Here is a 26166-nt window from a genome sequence, read left to right as displayed (position 1 = left end):
TGTAGAGCAGATCTCTTTTCCAAACAGCACTCTACGTATTTACGGTCCAAGCTTTGGAACTGGGAGTGCTTAGTAAAAAGTGAGGAGTTGGTGTTTATCTTACTATGTAAACAAATCCATTAATCTGTCCTCCAAAGATTTTGAAATGTTCAAGAATACTCAAGAATCCAGTTTCCATTTGAAGTTGTTGTCTACTTTACTACCTCAGTCTGTATACCAACACATTATCCTAGTAGGGATATTGGTGGCTTGTAGTTGTAGGTGCATACTTGTGGCTATGTCCCTCACTAGCACAGCAAACCTGGGTATTAGGAAGGAACATGTTACCTGCTTGTTAATATACCACATAAATGTGGTGTTGTTTGTCACTGTTCTTAGACAGTCTAGAAAAAACTTACTCTGAAGGGCCCATAGCGTGAGAAGAAGGGCCATTATATTGCTCACATTTATATATTTTTTTCCTCATGATCCTGGTCCAGGAGTTAATTATTTTCAGGTGCTCTAGATGCCCTCCCCATGACAAGTCCAAAGTGCTGGTAGTCAGCATTTAGTTCAGGTGTATGGGGGGTTGCTATGGGACAGCCTTGACTGGCATTTACCTTGGTAATCCCCAAATAGATTACACTGTCTATGGAGGGAAGAATAGTAATCCATTATGACAGTCAGAGTTATTGTTGAAGTCAGATACTCTTCAGGTATCAGTGGGTTTTCGTTGTACAGCAAAGCCAGTGACACCATCAGAACAGACATCATCATGTTGCCTAGAGTGCACAAAATCGCACCAGCTTGCAGCCCTTTTGCCTGTAAGAGGCTAAGAAACAGAGACTCCACTATCAGAATGTCATTCCAATGTAGTTTTTTAGCCCTTGTAGTTTAAGTATGAATAATCTAAGGCCAGTCAGAACAGTTGTATGTTACCCTTAACCTTGTCCTTTACAGTTAGGAATAACATATACATGTTATGACTGGCTCTGGGTCATTCATACTTAATTTACAAGGGTTAAAAACTTCATGGGAATGCAGGGATAGGCTTCCAAAGATCCACAGTGGATCAATAGCCTAGTAAGTACCTATGAACCTCTCTCTGTTGAGGGAAAGAGCTGGGTCTTCCCTGTTTCCACTAATGATCCTGGGAAAATTGTCAGGGTCTTCAGCTCAAGGCTGGATTTGGAGATATTAGGATGAAGATTAGGTAAGAAAGAATTGACATGATGATCACAATCTCCTTAAGAATTTCCAATGATAAGTAGTAAATAAAGTAACAGAGATAAAAGAACTGGAAGCGGGCCTTTAGAAAAGGGTAGAAGAAATTACATAGAAAAAAATTCAAAATTCTGAGAATAATACATGCAGAAAAATGTTTGGAGGAGGAATGAAGTTTAAGGGAAGGCAGGAATTGAATGAGCTATTGTTCGATTGACCAATGACTGCATAAAAGATTACATGTGATATATAATGCTTGCAACGGAAAATATCTCAATATGGTTTGTTTTCATTTATATAAACGTATGGATGCCTATGCCATAAATGATAATTCAATAAAGATGTTTCTTGTTTAAAAAAAAAGAATTTCCATTGGGGAGGAAGCCTGCATCAAGAAAGTGTCAAATGAAGAATAAATGTGCACTTCTATTTTCCTCACTTGAATGAACATGAGGCATAGGCATTTTATGAACATTTTGGGTGTGGTGGACAGACCAAGTAGGAGCACTGTCAAGTGGAAATGGCTATGCACCACTGTGAATCTTTGGAAGCAACTGTGGTCTGGGTGTATGGGGATAAGAAAATAGTCTTCAAATCCAGAGTCACCAGCAGAATACTTCTGAAAATTGTTAGTAGAGGTCCATACAGTGTCACTATTATGGATCTGTTAAGATGCAGGAAATTGTTCTGCCTGAATAAATTATAGAAAAGTCCTTCACAGATTATTATTCTTTGGATGAGGAATAACCATCAGAACTCCCTTCCCCCTGGTCTCTTGGTATTTTCTCCACAGTCCCATGGACAATAGCTTCCTACTATCTCTAGTGCAACACTCACCTGATGCCTCAATAACAGAGAGATTCCTATAAAGGGGAGCCTGGATGCAAACTCTGTTTGTAACATTCAGAAATTATGGTTCTCACCCATTGGTCAGACATGAGTTGAAACCATGCTTGTTTGAATAAAGCCAGTCCACTATCCAACTGAGGAAAATAAGGGGATGGGGTGATTAGTATTGCATGGAAGTCTTCTACATAACAGTAGACTTCTTTCCCTTTCTCTGCAATTTCCCATGATCCCTGCTGCTTCAACAAACCTTTTTTGTCTGTACTTATCAGCCCTTGTTTATTTCATGACAGACAAGATTTGCTCAGATAATTTCTTTTATACTTTGGAATGGGTGAGAGGAACACTCCTTTAAATGTCTCTGAAGCCTTGCCTTTTCCTCTAAGTAGTTGAAAATGATCTGTGAGGGAGAACGGAAGAAAATTATTGTGTAGAGCTGTATCCAGGAGCTGACCTTTAACATGTTCTGGTGAGGTTGTAGCCTGACCCAAGCAAATCTTCTTTGCACTGCACCAAATACCATTTTTCTGCTACAGGCATCTCTCATAGCCATATATTATGGCATGCTTACCCTTTAAAGCCATCTGGTTAGCACAAACTTTCCATGAGTTTTCATATTTGACATTGAGGATTATGATTTCATTTTGTTTTATGACTTCACTCTGGTACTTCAACATGGGCATTTTACCATTAATGGCTTAAAGTACAAGAATAACTGAGGTATATACCTTTTAACAAACCTGCCAAATATTCGCCTGTACTTATTGTTTGGCATGGTACTTCAGCTTGGAAGCAGCTTGAATCCCTTGAACCCTTTCACTGCCACTACTGCCAGATGTAACACAGGGCTTTTACAAGGATACCTGAACTCCCACTGAACCCTATAGAAACTATCTTGCGTTTTGGGAATGGGCAGCTAATTAGTCTGGGCTTAGCAGTATGGAATCAAATGCATTCCAAAAGGCTAGGAGGATTGCATGAATGAGAAATGGTTCTGGCTCCTTCGTGCCTACCATTCCCAAGTACCTCATTTTTAAGGTGGAATTCTCTTTTATGCCTCACAACATGTGCTCCTTCTTAAGTTAAGGGTGTTAGTGTAGGAGACATCTTAAGGAGAGGAACCCAAGCAGAGGGTCTCCTAGCTGTCATTAGTGCAACCCATGCATGGTATTTGCTGATCATATTCCAATTCCTGTATCTCAAAGTCCAGCTCTAATGAATCAGAAATGGATATTCATATCTCATCTTGAGAGAAGAAGGATGGCCAGAATGGAAGGACCTGTTGGGAGGAGATTGGCCTATCAGGCTACAGCATATTCCTCTGCAAATGTCTTGCAACTAAACTGCAAAGATGGTAGCAGAGAGGATGGACTATCTTAGGGATTGGAATATGGTCTACTTCCTGTTGAAATGTAGTACTCTCTGGCCATCTGAGGACTGGGAACCTATGACAAAATTCCTTAGTAGGAGAGTTGTATATTAGTATAGTGGGAATATAATCCCTTTCTCATAGTTCTAGAGGAGCTAGCATCATCCTAGGAAGGCAGATATGTTTCTCATGCACCAATAAAACAGTGGCCAGCCTGGATGCAAATACAGTCTTGACAAACCTGTATTAAGATAACAGCTAACGACATGAACCCACTGTCTGCTCTGAAGTGGTTAATACATACAGGGACGACTCCTTAGAATATTGACAGGCTGGGTGACATAGGCCTCACTGGGGATGATGGGCTAACAATGGCCTGCATAATTTTGGACTTATATTTTTTGTCATTTTAGCCAAATTTGTCTTTTTCACTGGAAAGCCAAAAGGAGCAGTTCACCTGCTGAATGGTCTGGCTGAACATAAGCTTCTAACCTTCTTTTAGGCCAAGTAGACTGTTACATTTCTTGCCCTACATGCAATGTTTTCCTTCTAAAAGTAGTGCACGGTTCAAATGAGATGTTGAGTTCTTCTCCAAAGCAAAACAAGAACTAGGAATGGAAATTTTTGGCTGGAGTTTATTTCTGCAAGCACATCTTTCAGAGCACTACATTCAGGGATGTTATGGGTCCTGGAAAATTGGTCAAATCCATTACAGTTAATTACTCAAAAGTGGGGGAAAAAAGCTGACAAAATTGGAAAAGGTAATAGTTTCTAATATAATAATAATAACAAAGTTTTTAAATTAGGGAATTATCATCAGCCACTCTGAAAGTCATTTGGAAACTAATGAATGTGATACACCAACAGCAAAAAAAAAACTGAAGTAATGGCATGAGTGGGATCTTCTTTACAAGGAAAATTACTCCAACATCTGCAATGGTGGAGCTATGTTCAACTGGGCATCTAAAGAAAGCTCTGGAGGGTAGACTTTGCACTTTCCAGTAAATCCCTGGAGTAGAATAGCAATGCATCAGTGATCCCTATGATGAACATCCACTTAACTACCAAGTCTTGCTTTGTCTTTGTCAGGTCCAGCTACTTTTTGGACCTTGAGGAGATACCACAAACATGGGTCTATATCATATTGTCGAAACGGCATTACAGTGAATGCCGTTTTGACGACACATAAAAAGTGAAATCTGAAAACAACAAAACCCCAGGTCACCGATTTTTTTCCTAGGGAAAAAATCAGTCGACCAACAACACAAAATACGCCAGTTAAAACATTTCAAAATGGGGGGCTTTACCCCCCTATCTAAATATACCAACTCTAAGATCACACTACAGTGGGGTAAAGTGCAATGTCATGGCTCAGGCTTTCGCTGTTTTTGGATTTCGTTCTATATGTGTCGTCGAAACGGCATTCGCTGTAATGCCGTTTTGACAATATAATATAGACCCCACAAATATAAGTTATGCACGACAAAAGGATTTTTTTAACCAAAACAGACACATGGCAGACAAAGGAGAGTTTGTTATTGACAGAGATAACCTGATAACAGGGTCAGACTTAAGTGGAATGTTATGTCTGTGATATGCAGTGGAGGTATTAGTTTTACTAATGAAAACTATGATGCATATCCTGACACTGGGAGTAAGCCCGTAACTGACACTCCAAAGATTTGTTTGGTATAGAGCTTGATGGAATTTGAGTTATCAGAATGGGAGTTATAACTGCCCCATTTGCAATCATCAGCAAATTTGGTTAGCTACAGTCCCTTGGTATCACCATTTATGTCAGAGAAATATAAGCTAAAAAGGAAAGAGGTCAAAACATAGCTTTGTAGAACAGGTTCATAATTTCTCATTTGTACTAGGCTAACTGCTCTTGTGGACCATTTTAAGAGTAGCCATTTTCCCTTTCTGTGCTTGAAATAACCTATCCCATTTGGTTATAGAGTGCCCTTACCTATCTCATGGTCGATAATTATATACTACCTCTAATAAGAATAACTGGGATTAACCATACATAATTTTAGGAAACCCACGCACAAGATAAAACATTCTGGGGCTACTTGTGTTCATCAGCAGTACAGACGATAGTCCTAGGGTAAATTTTCTGTTTCCATTCCACAGATCTAAGTTACTCTTGAAAATGGACAGGGATGAACTTTGTTTGGATTTCACAACAGCAGTATCCCCTGTGAAGTACAGCCTTCCCTCCAAACCATTCTGTTGAAGTTGCAGAAGAGGTTTAGATCCCTATTCAAAGTATTTCTGATGCCATTTGACTTGCTGATGTGCAGTAAATCTATCAGTAATGGGTCAGAGGATGCCTTGCTCATAGGTTCATAGATTAGTACTAGGCTAACTGCTCTTGTGGGCCATTTTAATCCTAGCCAATTACCTCATGTGAGACTCAAATCCTGCATGTTGTCTGTAAGGTAAACACCTAAACAATTATTCCATTCTCCCACTCTTGTATGCCAGACACAGGTCACCTCTTAGCAGTCTGTAGGATACAGAGTATAGTGACACTGCTTTGAGTCAGTGCATGTAGGACATGTTGTTTAGACCTTGTATTTTTTAGTAAGGTACTTCTGTGGGTGTTCCAGTTGTTGCATGTATCTGGACAGACACATGGCAAAGAGGGTATTACATTCAATGAATGGCCTAATTTGGGCTGAGTAAAGGGGACAATTACATCCCTAGATCTAGACACAATCCCTTTGTTTATAAGCTGTGCAATACAAAATTGCTTTCTTACAACAATGGACACATGTTTGTTAAAAGAATAACACTGGTGACTTTTTTTCTGTCTAGAGTAAATAATCTTCAGCTTAATAGTTTGAATTCTGTCAGGTAGTCAGTTAGCTATCTAGAGATCTACATATCGGTTAATGTTAAACTGGGAGATAATCCCAGCATGATGGATAATGTTGAAGGCCTTGGTAAGGCCCTTGTAGACCACAAGGACTGTACATCCTTTATCCACGGCCTTGGTAATACTTTCAAAGAACTCACCTAGGCTGAGCAGTCATGATATGCCTCTGCCAAAGATAAACTGGTAATTATCCATGCATATAAGGTCACCTACATCATTGTTTATTAGTTTAGCTATAACATGTGCCTTAAATTTGCAAATAATACTACTGACAGAGATAGGCTTATACTTTTCAGTGTTACTAGAGGGATGATGCTTAAACAAAGGCACCACTTCACACACTTGGATTGAAGAGCTGATGAAAGGGCTTTGCTAGGCAGGGCTTGGCACTTCTCTGCAGACATGTGGGGATATTGTCAGGACCTATATATATATATATATATATATATATATATATATATATATATATATATATATATATATATATATATATATATATATATATTTTTTTTTTTTTTGGCAAGTACCAAAAGGACGAGGTACAAATTGATCTCAGGAGGGGAGGACTGATGAGTAATGGTGGGCAGATGGGAGGACAGTATGGAAGGTGAAGTTGGAAAAACATGTCACAAGATTACTAGTAATGTGACTGTCCTTGGGGGTCAGAGAAAGAGATAATAATGTGAAATGCTCAGTTCAGAATTATTGTTAATACTTTATTTCAAAGCTTCTTAATAGAGTTGAAGAAGGCCTTATGATTGCCTTTTGAAGTGGTTGTAATTCTAAATTTGTAGCTGCCCCTACATTTTACAGTGGCAAGTTTGAGAAACTTACTTACCAATTTTAAATTTCTTTTATGATGATGAAGGGGAGATCTTTTATAAATGGCCAGACATGTTCTATTACACTTTGTAGATGCAGTTCCAAAATACAGGTTTAGTTAAAAGCTCACTATCATGCTTACATCAGATGGGGATCGATTCCTACATGCAGTTATTTTAAAGAGAGCAAAATTAATAGGAACAGGCAGCAGCCTCAGATACAATGCTTGCAGGGAAGCCATGCCATATGTGTTTATCAATAAGACTGGTATGTAACTGGTTTTGCTCTAATCCCTGAATCAGAGGAGTCATTAAGGGCTGAAAAATAGGTTTTCAGGGAGAAAGTGATAATGAGATGGTCAGACTTGACTAGGGAGGAGATAATGAACATTACGGTACAATAAAGGAAACATTTATGAGGACAAGATGTAGAACACTGACACCCATGTTGGCAGAGACACACTACAGTCAACTGTACTGGCTCTTACAAGGTCCAGAAATGTCTAGCCATATTTGTTATTATCATATTATTGCCAGAATATTTGTGGATCACTGAAGTCACCCGTAAGAAAGATAGGTGGTTCAAAGGTTACATTTTCTAACTGGTTAATGTACGCTCTGAACTGGCCATAGATGGGGTTTGGTAGTTTGCTATAATGCACTAATTAAATTTATTGAGTGCTGCTAGTATTTCATCCAAATTTGCATAATGTAGCATCTGGCAAGAGACAACTGGGTTACAAACAAATACAGACATTCTCATGTAATTGATGATGGATTTGAATGCCTTATAAGCATTTTACCTTCACCAGTCTGGAATTGTGTGCATCCTTTATGAATATGGAAACACCATGTCTTTGGAGCTTCGGTCCAAGTTCTGGGGCCAAAAGGTGTGGAATGAGTTATAGCCTGGTAGTACATGGGTGCTTTCTGTTGCCTTAAACCAGGTCTCTGTACAAGCACAAATGTCAATGTTTTCCATTTTAAGGAGTGCTTCGAGCAAGTGCATTTTGAGATTAAGACTTCTAGCTTTGAGCAGCATGACTCTCAGATTGCATTTGTTTGTAGCTGTTATGGTGGTAATTTGGTCTTTGGAACACCGCCTAAAAAAGGCACTATAGGGGTGGCAAGAGCCTTGGCCAGTATCCAAAAGCCCAGGGGTGACAGATGCAGGCCATCTCTGGCAAAGCATCGAGGTCTGTCAATCATGTCATCCCAGTCAGACAGATACTGGATCCCCTTAGAATGACACCAGAAACTTAGCCAATTGTTGAAATCAATCATTTTCTGCTTGTACTGTAGTATCATTCTGGGTGATGGTAGGATGCTGCTCAGGGCTAGGGTCATACCTGCCTGGGCTGTATAATCTGAGAGCTCCTCCATGTCTCTTTTCATGTAGTCCAGGGAGGTATGTCTTAGGTCATTCAACCCACATGTACAATGATATAGTCATATATGTACCTGTTGTTGAGGGACCTGAGTGCATCCGTTATGTGGCAGATCCTGGCACCTGACAGGCAGCTGACTGTTATTTTCTCCTTATTCAACCTAGTGAGTGGGACATCAGTGTGCCTCACTATCAAGTCACCTATGACTAGTGTGCTGGGCATGCTGTTTTCCCATAGGGGCTTTGGTTGAGTGGCACACTGTTTAGGAGAGTTATGTGTCTTGTGATTACTGTTGTGTTGTGTTGGTCGAGTGCGTTTCTGCCTTGGAGGTCTCTGCTGTTTGAGTAGATTTTTATTGAGACCTTCAGAGAAGGTGGGTGTGTGGTTTGTGCTTTAATGTGAAGATAGTGCTGGTGTGTGTTCTGGAGGGCTGCGTGTTCCATGTGGTGTGGTGCAGGTGTCGACCTTCTCCTCTTGACCAGCTATTCCGGTCTTGGCTGGAGAGTGCGTGGGCTTCCAATTTCATAGGTTCATAGGTTGATACTAGGCAATCTGCCCTAGGGCATTTATAAGCCTAGCCAGAGAGTGTGTTTGGCTTTTGCCACCCTTTTAGATTAGTTGACTGTGCCTCTGTACAGTAGGTCACAGAAGATAGCCCTTTTAAGGTTAGTTTACTGTGCCTCTGTCTAGTAGGGACACAGAAGAGATCCCAGGGGTAAACCTACAATCTCCCATCCACTCGTCAAGATTTCTCTTGAAGAGGGTCATTGAGGAGCTCTGCCTAACATGTATTGGGATTTTGTTCCAGAGTGAGGGGAGCCTCTGGGATATGAATCTGTCCCTCCAGCATGTCCTATTTATTTCTGTGCTGAGGTTTAAGTCCCTGGAGCGTGTAGCTCTAAAGGATTTGGATTTCCTGAGGTGGAGCATGTCCATTAATTCTGGGATGGACATAGCTTTATACTTCAGACAGAGATCGCCTCTGAATAGGCGGTAAGCAACTGAGTAGAGCTGGAGTTTCTTTAGCCTAACTGCGTAGGGCATATGTTTGAGTCCCTTGATCCTCTTGGTGAGGTACTTTTGGGGTCTTTCCAGTTGCTACATGTGTCGGGTAAGGTACATCCCAAATGGGGCATTGTATTCAATTATGGGCTTGATGAGTGATGAGTAGAGGGGCACAATGACCTCTCTTGATCTAGATGTGAACCCTTTCATGATAAGGTGGGCTATATAGAAGGTCTTTCTAACCACTTTGGCAACATGATTGTCAAAGGAGAGATTGCTATCTACTTGGGTCCCCAAATCCCTAATTACTTCTTCCATACTTAATGGATTACCACCTATGTGGTAATTTGTGGGCACTTTGTTTTTCCCAAAGGAGATGACTATGCACTTTTTGGCATTTAGCTTTAGGCCATGGCTCTGGCACCAGTTATCCGTCTCTGTGAGACCCTTTTGGAGGATGCTTGTGTCAGTCGGCAAGCCGATTATGGCACCCAGTTTGCAGTCATCTGTGAACTTGGTCAGCCATAGTCCTCCCGTATTAGCCTGTACCTCAGAGAAATATATACCGAACAAGAGAGGTCCCAGGACTGAGCCATGTGGGACGCCACTTGTAACTGGTTTAGAGTCTGACATGGCACCTGCAATTCTGACCATGTGGGTTCTATCCCTGAGCCAGTTTGCAATCCATCTTGTGACATAGGGGTTGATATTTAACCTGGTGAGCTTATTTATGATGCCCGAGTGGGGTATTGTGTCAAAGGCTTTTGCAAGGTCCAGGTAGGCTGTGTGGACTACCTTCCCTTCATCTATGGCCTTGGTGACTTTTTCAAAGAAGTCGACCAGGTTCAAGAGGCAAGATCTGCCCTTAACAAAGCTGAATTGGGCAGGTCCAGTGTTTGGAGGTTCCCAATGTCTTTGTTTATGAGTTCCATGATGATACGCTCCATAGCTTTGCAGACCAGGCTAGTCAGGCTTATAGGGCAATAGTTTCCGGGGTCCGTTGTGGCACCACCTTTGTGGAGTGGGACCACTACTGCCATTCCTTGGGTTAATATCCTGTAGTAAGGCTGAGATTGAACAATGACTTTATGTGAGGGTTCTTCTTGGTGCTCGTGTAAGATGCAGCCCGGGACACCGTCCGGTCCCATTGATGCTGTGTTTTTTGCATTGAGAGGGCAGCTCTCACCTGTGCATCTGTGATGTCAGGGAGGCTACACTCTGTTGTGATAGACATTTGCTCTTTTGGGGGGAAAGGGGGGGAGAAGTCTGCACTGAACCTGTCTGCCAGGATGTTGGCAATGTCTGTGGGTTCAAGTGTATTTTTTGTCATTTTGCACTAACTCAGAGCATATCTGGGAGTTGCTTCCCAGTTTTCTGACATAACTAAAGAAGGCCTTGTGATTATCTTTAGTGTCTTGTGCAATTTTTCTATAGAAGCTGGCCTTAGATGATTTTATGAGGGATACCTACATCTCTTTTCTATAAGCTACCTAAAAAACTGAAACCTTGCACTCCATCTGCTGACTGTCTCCCATCTGAATACCTACAAATTGCCACAAAAGCTATAGACTACCCCATATCTATCCTTATTAAAATAACTATCTCTGAAGGTAAAATACCTACCATATGGAAAGTATTCCACATCATCCCTCTACATAAAGGTGGATCTTCTATTGAGCTTTCTAACTATAGACCTATTGCATTACTCTCCCCATTAGCTAAGATAATGGAAAAATGTATTCACAAACAACTACTCAACCACCTACTACAAAATAATCTACTACCCAATTGCCAACATGGCTTTAGACCATTCCACAGCACAACAACTGCCCTTCTATCCTTCACTGACTCTTTAGCTAAAAATCGTAACAATAACTCCTTTTCCTCTGCGCTATTTATAGACCTGTCAAAAGCCTTTGATATGGTTAACCATAACTTACTTCTACATAAACTAAAGTATCATTCTCTTGATCCACTAGCACTACAATGGTTTAGGTGTTATCTTAAAAACAGACAGCAAGCAGTGCTCTGGGATAACAAACTGTCCTCATTACTTCCAGTAAATACTGGAGTCCCACAAGGCTCTATCTTAGGTCCCCTTCTTTTTTCCTTATTTATTAACGACCTCCATCTGAACATACCTCAAGCCACCTGCATTCAATATGCAGATGACTCAACCTTAATCTGTACTGCTAATAACATAGCCTCCCTCCAGTCCCTCACCCAACTGTTTTCCAAAATGTTGAAAACTGGTTTATCCAACATTGCCTCCTCCTTAATCCCAAAAAAACAAAACTACTGCTTTTTACTCCAACTCATAAATCACTCACTCCATTCTTCTCTATAACCTCTAACAATGCTACAAACATAACCCCAGATACTACCACCCGCCTACTTGGTGTTACAATTGATAACCGTCTTAGCTATGATGACCATATTAACTCCATCATAAAGACTATTAACAAAAAACTTGGAACTCTATATAGAATTACACCCTTCCTTACCTCCTCTGCCAGGAAAACTATTGCCCAGACCCACCTCATTTCTACCCTTTTCTATGCCTCTGCTATATATACAAACCTATCTAAAAACAACATCTCAAAACTTTCTACCTGTTATAATAGCATAGCTAGATTTATCACAAGCTCTCCAGTTCAAACTCACCATTGCCTTAACCTCAAACAACTAGGATAGCTAGAATTGCAGAACCATATACTCTGTCAACAGTTACTTATCACTCAAAAGATCCTATACCACCCCAATAACATCCCTATCCTCACTAATCTGATTTCACCATATAAAAACCTAGCTACACTATGTTCTGCAAATAAACTCCTGGTCTCCTCAATTAAATCTAACAACAAAGCTGGTGACTCACTTTTCTCAAACACTAAAGGTAAAAACTGGAATCAGCTCCCTCCTGAACTTTCTACTCTAGCTTCTACTTCTCTATTCAAAAAACATATTAAAGAACATCTTAAAACTCAGTGGCTTTGTCCTTGTGCTAACCCAGACTGAAACATTTTTCCCCTCCTGCTCATACCCCTGCCCCTCTCCCCTAACCTACACCTCCAAATCTACTTACTTCTCTTTTTTTTTCTCTCATAGTAATAAGATAAATACAAGGACTTGATTGACTCTGTTGCTCATACCCAACTTGTGTTTTAGTGTACTTGTTTTATTTTTTATTATTTAGTTTAACTTTTAGCATAACGTATATAGTCAATATTTTTAATACTATATTTTGTCTTTAACCAATACTACCTCTGTACTGTTATTATACATGTCTTTGTTATATATTGTTAACTTTGTTATTGTTTATGCTTGGAGCTTTCCTCCCCGGGCCTCTACTGAAAATACATATATCCAGTTGGACTAGCCCGGTCAACAAATGTAAAATAAATAAAAAATCATAATTTCTTGCTAGCACTGATCAGAGATGCTTTCCCTTTTCAGGATTTTGCTCTATCATGTAGTAGCTTCCTCCTTCTGTTGTATAGCTTATTTATGGCTGGGGTCCACCAGACAGGTCTCCTGCCTTTGGAGGAGTGAGTCTTGGTTTTATCTGGGATAGCATAATCCATACATTCCTGTAGGTGTCCACAGAATGCGTTTGTAAAGGATTCTGCGGTTTGGGCAGTATTTTCCACTGGCCTAGGTGCTTTGAAAGATTCCACCTTGGTTTTGAGAAGTGTGAAGTTTGCTTTTGAGAAGTTCTTCACAGTGGTTTCCCTGGCTGGGGGTGGGGACGGGCTATGGATGTCCAGTGAGATTAGTTTATGGTCAGATCTTACCAATGAGGGGTATTCCTCTGGTATGGAACATAGAGTCCCCATGTTGGTGATGATCAGGTCCAATATGTTTTCCCCTCTTGTGGGAGTGGTGACCAGTTGTTCCATAGCATTTGAGTTTATAAATTCTAGGAACCATTGGATGAGGGTTGGGGCTTGAGTAGTGCTCCCAGTCTATGTTTGGGTAGTTGAAGTCACCCAATATAATGGTGTTTGGAGAGACCTTCATATTCTCCAGTGTTCTCAGGAAAGCCGAGTGGGGTTCCTGAGTTTGGGAGGGTGGTCTGTAGCAGGCTACAAACTGAAAGGCAGTTTTGTCCACTGTTAGTTGCACATGGATCGTCTCTGATGCTTCGTGCAGTGCCACTAACCTGGAGGTATGGGCATCTTTGATGAATATGGATACTCCCCCTTCTTTTGTGGTTCGGTCCGAGTTTTGGGGCCGAAAAGCATGGTATGAGGTATAACCTGGTAGTGCTGGGGTGCTCTCGGGAGCCTTGAACCAGGTTTCTGTTACTGCACAGATATCGATATTCTCCATACTGAGGAGAGCGTCGAGTGCATGCATCTTGAGGTTTAGACTTTTGGCATTGAGCTGCATTACCCTTAGTTTCTTTTTCCTTGTGTTGTCTATGGGGGTGGGTTTGTCTTTTGAGCCTTGCCTAAAAAAGGCACTATGGGGGTGGCAAGAGCCTTAGCCAGTATTCGAAAGCCCAGGGATGACAGGTGCAAGCCGTCCCTAGCGAAGCAACATGGCTTGTCGAGCATGTCATCCCAGGCTGACAGACACTGGATCCCCTTTGAATGACACCAATACTTTAGCCAGTTGTTAAAATTGATAATTTTGTCTTTATACTGTGGCATCATTCTTGGTGAGGGTAAGATGCTACTCAAGGTCAGGTCATACCGGCCTGGGCTACATGATCAGAGAGCTCCAATATGTCTCTCTTCATGTAGTCCAGGGAGGTACGTCTCAGGTCATTCACACCAGCATGGACAATGACGGAGTCATATTTGTACTTGCTTTGGAGTGACCTGAGTGCTTGTGTTATGTGGCGGATCCTGGCACCCGACAGGCAGCTTACAGTGACCTTCTTCTTGTTCAGCCTGGTGAGTGGGACGTCAGTGTGTCTGACAATAGAGTCACCTATTACAAGTGTATTAGATGTGTTGTTTAGCCTTAAGGGCTGTGACTGTGTGACACACTGACTTTGTGAACTATGTGATATGTGGGTATTGTTGTAGGGTAGCGGTTGCTTGGATGTCTGCTTTGGAGGTCTCTGCTGCTTGGGCAGATTTTTATTTAGAGCCTCCGAGTATGTTTTTGTGTGTTTATGTGTTTGGTTTGCTGTTGCGATAGGTCTATTTGAGACTGGATTTGTGGTGTGTGTGGTTACCTTCTCCTCCTGACTGACTGCACCAGTACTGGGTTGAGAGAGCTCAGCTTTCAGTTTGGCTATATAGTTGCATCTCTCACATATATTTGAGCTTGTTGGGAGGAGGAGAGGGTGGTCTGTGTACATAAGGCAGTTGTAACATTGCCTCAAGATTCCCAGATTCACCAGCTGGACTGGAGAGTAAACCCGAAACTGACTTTTGGACATGCCAGAATAGTATAAGGAACTACTTTTTGACTGATCAAAAAGGACCAATAGGGAGCCAAGTACTTAAAGGGAGTATAAGAGGGTGTAGTGCTTTAGTTTATCAGTGCTTTCTTATAAGATTACTTATACGAGCAACTGCAGGGCTTTAGAATGAAAATAGAGTGCTTACTTTGAGATTTAGAACAGTTCTAAGGGAAATGTGGAGCCGGGAATAGTTTAAGCCCATTTAAGCGGTGCTGCCCGATGCTGAGCTATGCGCAAAATCGTGCAAAATTGCGCAAATGCGGGTTTTAAAGCAAGGAAACAGAAAGAGATAGGAATTGACCCAAAACGGCCAATAAGCTACTAGTTTCAGAGCTGAGACCACTCCTCCACGGACAGATAGGCTGCTCAAAGCTTCCCACTCTCACTGGTGAACAGAGAAGCTTCCCCCTATCCAAGTAAGGATATGGGCAACACAGGAAACTATACCACAGTCTGGAATTCAGATATAGAAGTGCATCTCTCACAGGTCTGAGTGTTGGGAGGTAAGAGGAGAGGGTTGTCAGTGTACATGAGGCAGCTGCCAAGTTCACCAGGTTACTATGAGAAAGCACAGGGAACTGACCTTTAGACATGCCTGGATGCGTGGTCATTAATAATAAGTACTGGAGCTGTTTCCTAGTAGAACGTTTACTGCTGGTAGCACTTTTGTGTGCTACAATAATTGCTACAAGAAGTCTGGTAGAGTGCTAAACTAATAAGCTAGTAAAAGTGCAGGAGAAGAGAGAACTAGAAGATCTAAGGGAAAAACTGAATAGCAGACTTTGGCACCGCTCAGAAGCTTACAAACAGTCCTGGATACAGCAAATCTGTATCTGGACTAGACTAGTTACAGGAAAGGTGGGAAACAAGCACACATGTGGGCTTTTAAACCAGAAAGTTGAAAGAGATGGAAAAACTGCACAAACGGCCAATAAACTACAATTTCTGGGCCATAAATCACTCCTCTTCAGGAAGATAGGCTTCCTAGTACTTACCACTCCCAGTGACAAGCTAGAAGTCTTCCCTCCAACACAGAAAGACTTGGGGGCCTCAGAAGCTTACAAACAGTCCTGGATACACCAAATTTGTGACTAGACTAGTTACAGGAAAGGTGGGAAACAAGCGCAAAAGCGGGCTTTTAAACCAGAAAACTGAAAGAGATGGAAAAACTCCTCAAACAGCCAATAAACTACAATTTCTGGGCCACAAACCACTCCTCTTTTGACAGATAGGCTACCTAGTGCTTACCACTCTCACTGATAAGCTAGAAGTCTTCCCTCCAACACAGAAAGGCTTGGGGGGCTCAGAAGCTTACCAACAGTCCTGGATACAGCATATCTATATCTGGACTAGACTTGTTACAGGAAAGGCGGGAAACAAGTGCAAATGCAGGCTTTTAAACCAGAAAGTTGAAAGAGATGGAAAAACTGTCCAAAAGGCCAATAAAGTACAATTTCTGGGCCAGACACCGCTCCTCTTCAGGTAGACAGGCTTCCTAGTACTTATCACTCCCAGTGACAAGCTAAAAGGCTTCCCTCCATCACAGAAAGGCTTGGGGGGCTCAGAAGCTTACCAACAGTCCTGGATACAGCCAATCTGTATCTGGACTAGACTAGTTACAGGAAAGACAGGAAATAAGTTTAGAAAATTTTTCCAGAAAGCAGCTACCACAGCACTAAAAACAATATTGTTCATATATTCATTTTTCTTCTATTGAAGACGCAAATATATTTTCATTGACTAATATGCGTATTTTACAAACATTAAAGTCTCATGAAACCTGCTGTATTCTTTATCATGTGTAAGTTTTAAAAACTCTTATTTGCTAACATCCTACTGCTAGTTATAACTCCATCTCATTTTACTTTCCATGTTTTTAACCCATATTATACTGTACTGCATTTACTGTAATGCAAAACTCTTTCTACCATGTAAAAGTATACATATATTTTCATGCATTTAATGACTGAACTACATACAATGCACTGCTCTCTGAAATTATATATATTTTTCATATGTTTAATGACTGTACTACATTTCATTTATCTGTATGTGATCCCGCATGACCTCTGTGCCTGGGCTATGGCTAAAAGGGGTCTTCCAACCCTCCTATCTGGTTAACAAATAGCAAATAAATATGCCATCATCTGTCTTTACACAAAAAGATAAAAGTTTCTTTTGTTTCATGTTTTGTGCAGAACTAGCTATATTACACAATTTTTGATATGTAACATTTGTATTTCACACATTTCTTATTTAAGATACACTAAACTGCAAGATAAAAAGAAAACTTTAAATCAGTATTGTAATTATACTGTCATATTTTCAACAACATTATTGAAAAAACACAAAAAGAGATTTTTTTCGTAAGGCACAGTACTTACTACTCTTACAACTAGCTGATTGAGATTTAAGCCATATTTTGCTACTACAGGCCGTAGAACCTCCGTCACTGGTTTGGTAGGCTTGGCTTTTAGGCCCACTGACCGATTAATAGGAACAAGATCCAGCCTTGAAAAGAAAAGTTTGTCTATAAGTGATCTGTCAAGAATGACAAAAAAGCTAATAAACCTATGAGTACAGTGAATGTATTGAAGTAGAAGGCATTTATTTATTTTAACCAAAGCAGTCAAGTCATTTTATTTTTACTCTATCAATGGCAAATGACAAGGGCCACAGTTTTCTCATTTCCAGTAACATGACATGGAGAATCACAGAATCTCTTTTTGAGAAATTTGATCATAGTACTTATGAAGCCTCACACAAAACTACTTTGCGTGCAGAATCCGCAAAGATTCTACAACTGTAATCACAGCAATACTGCTAATGCAGATTTGTTTACCTTTATTAACTTGGTATCTTTCTCACAACACAGCATTTCTTCCAGTAAGTTTTATGATACTCAAACAGACATTAGTAAACTGTTCTAATGGAAACAAATAAACCAGACTATACAGTGTTGTTTAAGCAATAACCCACGCCTGGGTGTGGGTAATGCTGGATTTACCCACGGTTGGCGTGGTTTGGTCATGAGAACGAAGCCCGAGTGGCCAAACAAAGACAACTGTGGGTAAATCCAGCATTACCCACAACAAGAAGTGGGTTATTGCTATTATACAATGACATTATTTAAGGAAAAAAAAATACTTACTTTTCTTAAATAATGGCATTGTATAATGCCTCCGTGCTGCCCTTCCGCAGCTGTCTGGTATTCTGCGGCAGTTCTGATGTACTGCACATGCGTATGCTTATGCAGTACATCAGAGCTGTGTGTGGAAGCAGCGGAGAAAGGAAAATCTCCGTTGCTTTTTAAAAGCGAGACAGCTTTAAAAAAAAGCAACGAAAAAGGAAGATCTCCATTGCTTTTTTTTTTTTTTTTTTAAGATATCTCGCTATGTTAAACCCGTTTAACATAGCGAGATTACAGCAACTGAGCTCTTCTGTTCCCTTTGCTGTCTAACACACACAAAAAAAAAAACAAGACTTATACTAATGGAAAAAGTCCGGGTGACCAGACCTTCTTCCATTAGTATGTCTGATTTACAACGGGCACACTGGCCAATCAGCATGCACGTTTTGGAATATTAATGGGGGGTCATTGTATAATTGCACATAAGCTACTTTTGCAGCTTTCATTAAATTATTCTAAAACATTTAGTAAATGCATACCTAAGGAATCGCATGACAAAAAGTTCTCAGACAAGTGTCATTTTCTCTTCAAATGTACACCACTCTCAAAAATGGAGTTATTATTGTTACTGAAAGGCAGCTCAATAAATGGCTGAAAAAGTTGGCTTATCTTAACAAACTGCTAGAAAACATGCATAGCCGCTATGCACTGCTTCGGTTACTTTTTCAAAGAAATTAATGAAGTTAGAGAGGCAGGACCTTCTTTTGACAAAACAGAATTGTCGAGAGTCCAGCATTATGAGATTTTCAGTGTCCAAGTTAATGAGGTCTCAGATAAAGCACTTCATAGATTTACATATGTTTGTGGCTTTTGCTTTGTAGCAGCAAGGGTCATGTGTGTGGAACAGTTGCTAAAGATTTGTCTCTGTAGGTGCAGAATGTTTTGAAGGCAAGTCTGAAGTGAGAAGAGTCTGCTGAGTTGTTAATGTGCCTACTGCCACAGTAAGGAATATCTGTCTTCAGCCTGTGTGAGTAGCCTGTGTAAAGTCACACTAAAACAGGTAAGGTAATTCTATAGGGATACTGTGTTAGGTAAAAAGTAAACTACATTTTGTCTTCTGAATGCTTCCCTTCTTTGTGGTGTGAGGATAAACAGAATTAAGAATTTTAATTTATGTTTGGTAATTCACAAACAACTGCTTTCACTGAAGTATCACTAAGTCGTGTGTTTCCATAAAAGCACATTTTCTTCTCATTTACCCTCACCCCCCCAAAACGTTTTTCATGTTTCTGATGGCTTACTTGACTATGACAAAGACTTTCTTATATTTGTACTTGTTTATTTATCTGGATTTTTAAATTGGCTTCCTAAATTAGGAGTTTGCTAACTAACTATTGTTTGTATCCCTCAGTTCATAAGATGGAGGGTTTATTTAAATAGTTGGGAAGTATTTATTATTTTTTTAACAAAAAAGTCTTTGTTGAATTACCATTAATGACATACACAATCATGCATTTATATAAATGAAAACAAACCATACTGACATATTTTCATCTGCAAACATACATCACATATAACCTTCTACACAGTCATTGTCATTCTACCACTACATACCCTATTCGATTCCCATCTTCCCTTAAACCTCAATCCTCCTCCAAAACATTATTATGCATATATTTTTCCCACAATTTTTATTTCTTCTATGTAATTTGCTCCTATCCTTCTCTAAAGATCCCACTTCCAGTTTTTTATTTCTGTTATTATATTCACTACTTCTAGTACAGTTGGCTTAGACTTTGATTTAAATTTTCTAGTAATTTATTTTTTGAGAGTCAACATAATTAAACTTAGCAAAGCCTTACTATGTCTAGGCAATTCTTATTCTGCATCACAGCTTAAAAATTCATTTCCATAGCTACACCAATTTGCTCACCCAATATTTCTGACAAAGAAGTCTGCAGGTAATTTTTAAAGTCTGCCAACCCATTACACTCCCAAAAATAAGTCCCCAGTTCCCTCTTTCTTCCTCATCACACCTCCAACATTTGTAATCTACCTGAGGAAAAATTTTGTTTTCTGCTTGGGGTGTAAAAATACCCATGCAAACACTCCCAAGCAAAAATCCTAAACCTGACAGACTTTGTAGCATATTTGGGAGCTATAAATATATCCTCACATTGTTTCCTCTGATTGATTCCTATAGTCCTACAGTTATCGTGCAATATTTTATATGCCCTACGAATTAACCCATTTTTAACAGCAGCTTCTGTTCTATATTCTACTAAAAACTCTACTAGCGCTGGTCTTTCACTTAGGATCCCCATATTCCTTTCTCTTTGCCTATACACTGATATCAATCCTTGACAGGGAAGACAATTGCTAACCTACAGTCCGAGTGTAAGCTAGTCTCTTCCCATTGTATTACCTCTCTCGCTCTAATTATTTGCTCCCAATACCTTGGTCCCTTTGCCAGTTTTTTCCATTAAGTTCCATCCTCCTCTTGCCTATTCTCTGTACCATAATTGCAGTCATCCCTATCAGCAGGATCTAATTTCTCCATTCCTGTGTTGGCTTAGTTTTACAACACTTTCTACTACTTTATGAATATAACATTCTATGTGGTTATTAATATTCTCCTTAAGGACATGCATGCAAAATCGCAGCCTCTCCTTCTTCTTGCTATTAATATCCATAAAACAGTGGTTGCAGTTTCATTGTTTTTGTATTATCTTTTGCTTAGTCAACTCCGACATATCTTTAGCTGCCATAACAAAATCCTTTTTAACCCATACTTCTAAATACATTCATTTTATCATGTCCCCATAAAAATGAGTATTGTTGAATCAATTTGTGTGTGGGTACATAACTTACAGCTATTGCTTCCTGTTATCTTCATTAACATTGTACAGTATCCCCAGAAGACTTGAAACTGTCTCAGAATGTTCCACAACAGTGAAATATACTTTTCTGGTTCTATTAGGTACAAAATAAGTCTGCAACTAAAGCCAACTTTTCTTGGTTACCATAGCAATTATATCCTTGAATTTCTGAGTCCCTTATTTTCATTGACAATGGTTCTAAATATAATGCAAATAAATGAAAAGAAGACACTCTTGCCTGGTTCCACTGTTCAGACAGAACTTATCAGAGAAGAACCACCCCCCACTTTAATGTTTGTCTCTGATCCCTCATACAGTGGATATAAAAAGTGTACACAACCCTGTTAAAATGCCAAGTTTTTATGATATAAAAAAAGAGACCACAATAAATCATTTCAAAACTTTTCTCATCTTTAATGTGAGCTATAACCTGTACAATTCAATTGAAAAACAACAAAAATCTGTTAAGTGAAAAAATATAAAAAAATAAAAAATGTACAATAAGCTGGTTGCATGTGTGTGTGCAACTTTAAACTAATACTTTGCTGAAGCCCCTTTTGATTTAATTACAACATTCAGTCTTCTTGGGTACACACCTGCCATCAATTAATGAGACTCTGATTAACCCCAAATAAAGTTCAGTTGTCCTAGTAGGATTTTCCTGACATTTACACAGTTGCCTGCTACAGCAAAAGCTATGGTTCGCAGAGAGCTTACAAAGCATCAAATGGATCTCATTGTTGAAAGGTATCAGTCAGGAGAAGGGTACAAAAAATTTTCCACAGCATTGGATATATCATGGAACACAGTGAAAACAGTCATCAAAAAGTGGAGAAAATATGGGACAACAGTGACGTTGCAAAGAACTGGACATCTCTCCAAAACTGATGAAAGGACAAGATGAAAACTGGTCATGGAGGCTGCCAAGAGACGTACAGCAACACTGAAGGAGATGCATAAATTTCTGGCAAGTACTGGTTGCGTACTACATGTTGCAATGGACTATGGGGTAGGGATGCAAGACACAAAAAAAATCCAGGCCTGGCTAAAATTTGCAAAACAGTACATCAAGTCTTCCAAAGGCATGTGGGAAAATGTGTTATGGTCTGATGAGACCAAGGTTGAACTTTTTGGCCACAATTTTAAAAGGTATGTATGGCACAAAAACAACAGTTCGCATCACCAAAAGAACACCATCCCCAGAGTGAAGTATGGTGGTGGCAGTATCATGCTTTGGCTGGAACTGGGGCTTTAGTCAAGGTGGAGGGAATTATGAACAGTTCCAAATACATAGGTTCATAGGTGTGTACTAGGCTAATGGCCCTGGAGCCTATATAAGCCTAGCCCAAGAAGATTCCCTGGCATCATGCTGCCCAAAGTTAGTTCCCAGTGCCCTGTCAAGCAAGGCCAGTGAAATGATCTCCGGGTTGAGCTTCCTATTGCCCAGCCACTCATCAAGATTTCTCTTAAAGAGGGGTAGTGAAGTGCTCTGCTTGATGTGAATGGGAAGTTTGTTACAGAGTATGGGAAGTCTCTGGGTTAGGAACCTGTCCTTCCAGCATTTTCTGTTTATTGTGGTAATGAGGTTAAGGTCCCTGCAACATGTGGCATAGAGTGATTGGGATTTCTTTAGGTGTAGCATATCTAGCAGCTCTGGGTCAGACATGGCTTTGTAGGTCAAGCAGAGATCGCCTCTAAGTAGGCAATAAGAGACAGAGTACAGCTGGAGTGTTTTGAGTCTGTCCGTATAGGGCATGTGTCTAAGGCCTAAGATCCTCTTGGTGAGGTATTTTTTTGGCCTTTCCAGTTGTTGTAGGTGTCTAGTGAGGTACGTACCAAATGGGGCGCTGTATTCTATAATAGGTCTGATGAGGGACGAGTAGAGAGGGATTATTACCTCCTTCTTCCTGGATGAGAAACCTTTCGCAATGAGATATGCCACATAGAAGGACTTTCTGACTACAGTGGCTATGTGGTAATAAAAGGAGAGGTTGCTGTCAACCTGTGTCCCCTGGTCTCTTATCACACCTTTGGTGTTTAGTGGAATACCGCCTATGTGGTAGTTCGTGGGTACCGAATTTTTCCCAAAGGGAATAACAATGCCTGGTCGGAAGTCAGATTTGGAGTCTGCTACTTTCACAGTGTGGGTTCTATCAGTGAGCCAGTTGGCAACTCATCTTATTACATAGGGGTTTATGCCTAGTTTAGTGAGTCTATGATTCCTGAGTGAGGGATGGTGTCGAAGGACTTGGCAAGATCTAGGTAGGCTGTATGAACTACCTTGCCCTCATCCACAGCTCTGGTGACATCTTCGAAGAAGTCTATCCAATTAAGCAGGCATGACCTACCTTTCACAAACCCATACTGTGTGGGGTCCAAAGTTTGGAGATTCCCTATGTCCTTATTTATAAGGTCCATGATGATGTGCTCCATAGCCTTACATATCAGACTCTTCAGACTAATGGGGCAGTAGTTCCCAGGGTCTGTAGTCGTTCCCCCTTTGTCGAGTGGGATGACCGTAGCAGTGCACCATTCGGAAAGAACAAAGCCTAAAACGAGGCTGTGATTGAACAGGGTACTCAGGTGTGGTGCCAGTTCACTTTGTAATTAATGTAGAACACAGCCAGGGATATTATCAGGTCCCATGGAAGCTGTATTCTTGGCTTTGGACAGTGCGGTTTTTACCTGTGTAGCCATAATAATAGGGACGGCATTTATCAGGTATTGTGATAGGCCCTTTGGGGGGTGAAAAGGGGGTAAAGTTCGAACTGAACCTGTCGGCTAATATGTTGACAATATCAGTTGGTTCTGTACATGTATTGCCATTGTGCTGTAACTTAGAGAAGATCTGAGTCTTGCCATGTAGATACTTGACATAGCTGTAGAATGCCTTGTGGCTGTTTTTAGAATCTGCAGCAATTTTTGTTTTCATAGCTAGCTTTAGAGGATTTGATGATGGATCTCAGTTTTTTGCTGAGGCTAACAAAGGAGTTTTTCCAGTCTTGTGACGTCACCCTTTTCTGCAACAGTTTTTTTCCTTCTGTTGTAGTTTGTTTATGGTGGGGACCACCAGATTGGCTTCTTTTTTTTGGAGGAGAGTGTCTTGGTTCTGTTTGGTATGGCCCGTTCCATGCACTTGTGTACGTGTTCATACAGTGCTTTGGTGTATAATTCAGGAGTCATGCACCTATTTTCCATTTGCATGGGTGTCGTGAAGTTAGCCACCTCTGTTTTTAAAAGCCCAAAATTGGCTTTGGAGAAGTTTTTTTATGGTGGTTTCCTTTGGGGGGGGGTGAGGGGGATGTGGATAACCATGGTGATTAGCTTGTGGTCAGCTCTGACCAGGGAGGAGTTGATTACTGGTTTAGAGCAATGGTCACCCATGTTAGTAATGACCAGGTCAGGGATGTTTCTACCCCTGGTGGGAGTAAGAATGAGTTGGTCCAGGGCATTGGAATTAATGAATTCCAGAAAACATTGAGCACTTGTGTTGGTACATGACTAATTTTCCCAGTTAATGGAAAGATAGTTAAAGTCTCCCAGTATAAGGGTATTGGGTTGTACCCTAATATTTTCCAGTGTGTTTAGGAATGTGGAGTGGGAGTCTTGGGACATGGTGGGGGATCTATAGCAGGCTACAACCTGGATTGCAGTTTTACCCAGTGTTAGTTGTACCTGAAGTATCTCTGATGTGTTATGCTGGGCTACTAGTCTGGAGGTGTGCATATCCTTTATGAATATGGAGATACCACCGCCTTTAGTGCTAAGTCCAGGTTAGGGGCCAAAACATGTATGAATTATAGTCTGGTAGTGCTGGGGTGCTCTCTGGAGCCTTGAACCAGGTCTTGGTCACTCCAAAGATGTCGATGTTCTCCATTTTAAAGAGTGCTTCGAGCGAGTGCATTTTGAGATTTAGACTTCTAGCATTGAGTAGCATAACCCTCAGATTTCATTTGCTTGTAGCTGTTATGGTGGACATTGCCTAAAAAGGCACTATAGGGGTGGCAAGAGACTTGGCCAGTATCCAGAAACCCTGGGGTGACAGGTGCAGACGAAAAACCTTCAGGCGTCTGCTAGAAAGCAGAAGATGAAGAAGGATTTCACCTTTCAACATGACAATGAGCCCAAACATACATCCAAATCAACAAAAGAATGGCTTCACCAGAAGAAAATTAAAGTTTTGGAATGGCCCAGCCACAGCCCAGACCTAAATCCAATAGAAAATCTGTGGGGTGACCTGCAGAGGGCAGTGCACAAGAGATGCCCTCGCAATCTGACAGATTTGAAGCGCTTGTGCAAGGAAGAGTGGGCAAATATTGCCAAGTCAAGATATGCCATGCTGTCAGACTCCTACCCAAGAAGACTGAATGCTGTAATTAAATCAAAAGGTGCTTCAACAAAGTATTAGTTTAATGGTCTGCACACTTATGCAACCAGCTTATTGTACGTTCTTTATTTTTTATATTTTTCCCCTAACAGATTTGTTTGTTTTTCAATTGAATTGTACAGGTTATAGATCACATTAAAGGTGAGAAACATTTTGAAATTATTTAGTGTGGTCTCAGTTTTTTAGATCATAAAAACCTAGCATTTTAACAGGGCTGTGTACACTTTTTATATCCACTGTACATCCTTCTAATTAACCTTATTATTGTGTCAGGAATGCAAATGCTTCTACTGCCCTACTCATAAAATCCCAGCTTACCCTGTCAAATGTTTTCTGTGCATTATGACCAACCAACAACAGTGGAATTTTCTTACATTCTGCTTACCTCTGGGTCATCATTGTTCTATTAATATTGTCAAATGTTTGTCTCCTTCCACAAAACCACACTGATCCATATCCATCATTTTTGGCATCACCTTTGACATTCTTTTAGCCATTATAAACATATACACTTTATAACCATGGTTTAGAATTGAAATAGGCCTATAGGTATTAACACCCACAACAGCTTTCTTCGAGGATATTGGTGTTTCTCTTCCTTTTAAAATACTATTATACAAATCCTTCCAGATCTTTATCACTTTCTTCCCTCATAACTTCCAAATTTCCACAGGAATGCCACATATTGCTGGACTTTCCTCTACATTGATTAAACATCACCATTTTTACCTCATCTCATCCTATCCTAACTGTTAATAATTGAGCCTCATCTACCTCTAACCCTGCCAAATTTAATTCTTCCATAAAAATTTCCATTTGCACTTTTTCTTGATTT

General features: G+C 40.3%; 1 protein-coding gene across 1 annotated transcript in view; it reads right to left on the bottom strand.

The window, feature by feature from the left end:
* Positions 1-26166, bottom strand: part of LOC122802295 — a 1020490-nt gene that overhangs the window by 168932 nt on the left and 825392 nt on the right. Inside the window, exon 11 of the mRNA XM_044071943.1 lies at positions 17320-17446. Within this exon, the coding sequence (XP_043927878.1) occupies positions 17320-17446 (127 nt within the window). The remainder of the gene's footprint in view (positions 1-17319; positions 17447-26166) is intronic.

Source organism: Protopterus annectens, chromosome 5.part0 (assembly GCF_019279795.1).
Source record: "Protopterus annectens isolate FY-2018-M chromosome 5.part0, PAN1.0, whole genome shotgun sequence".
Taxonomy (NCBI): Eukaryota; Metazoa; Chordata; order Ceratodontiformes; family Protopteridae; genus Protopterus; species Protopterus annectens.
The sequence above is the reverse complement of the archived record's forward strand: the minus strand, read 5'-3'. Positions and strand labels throughout refer to the sequence as shown.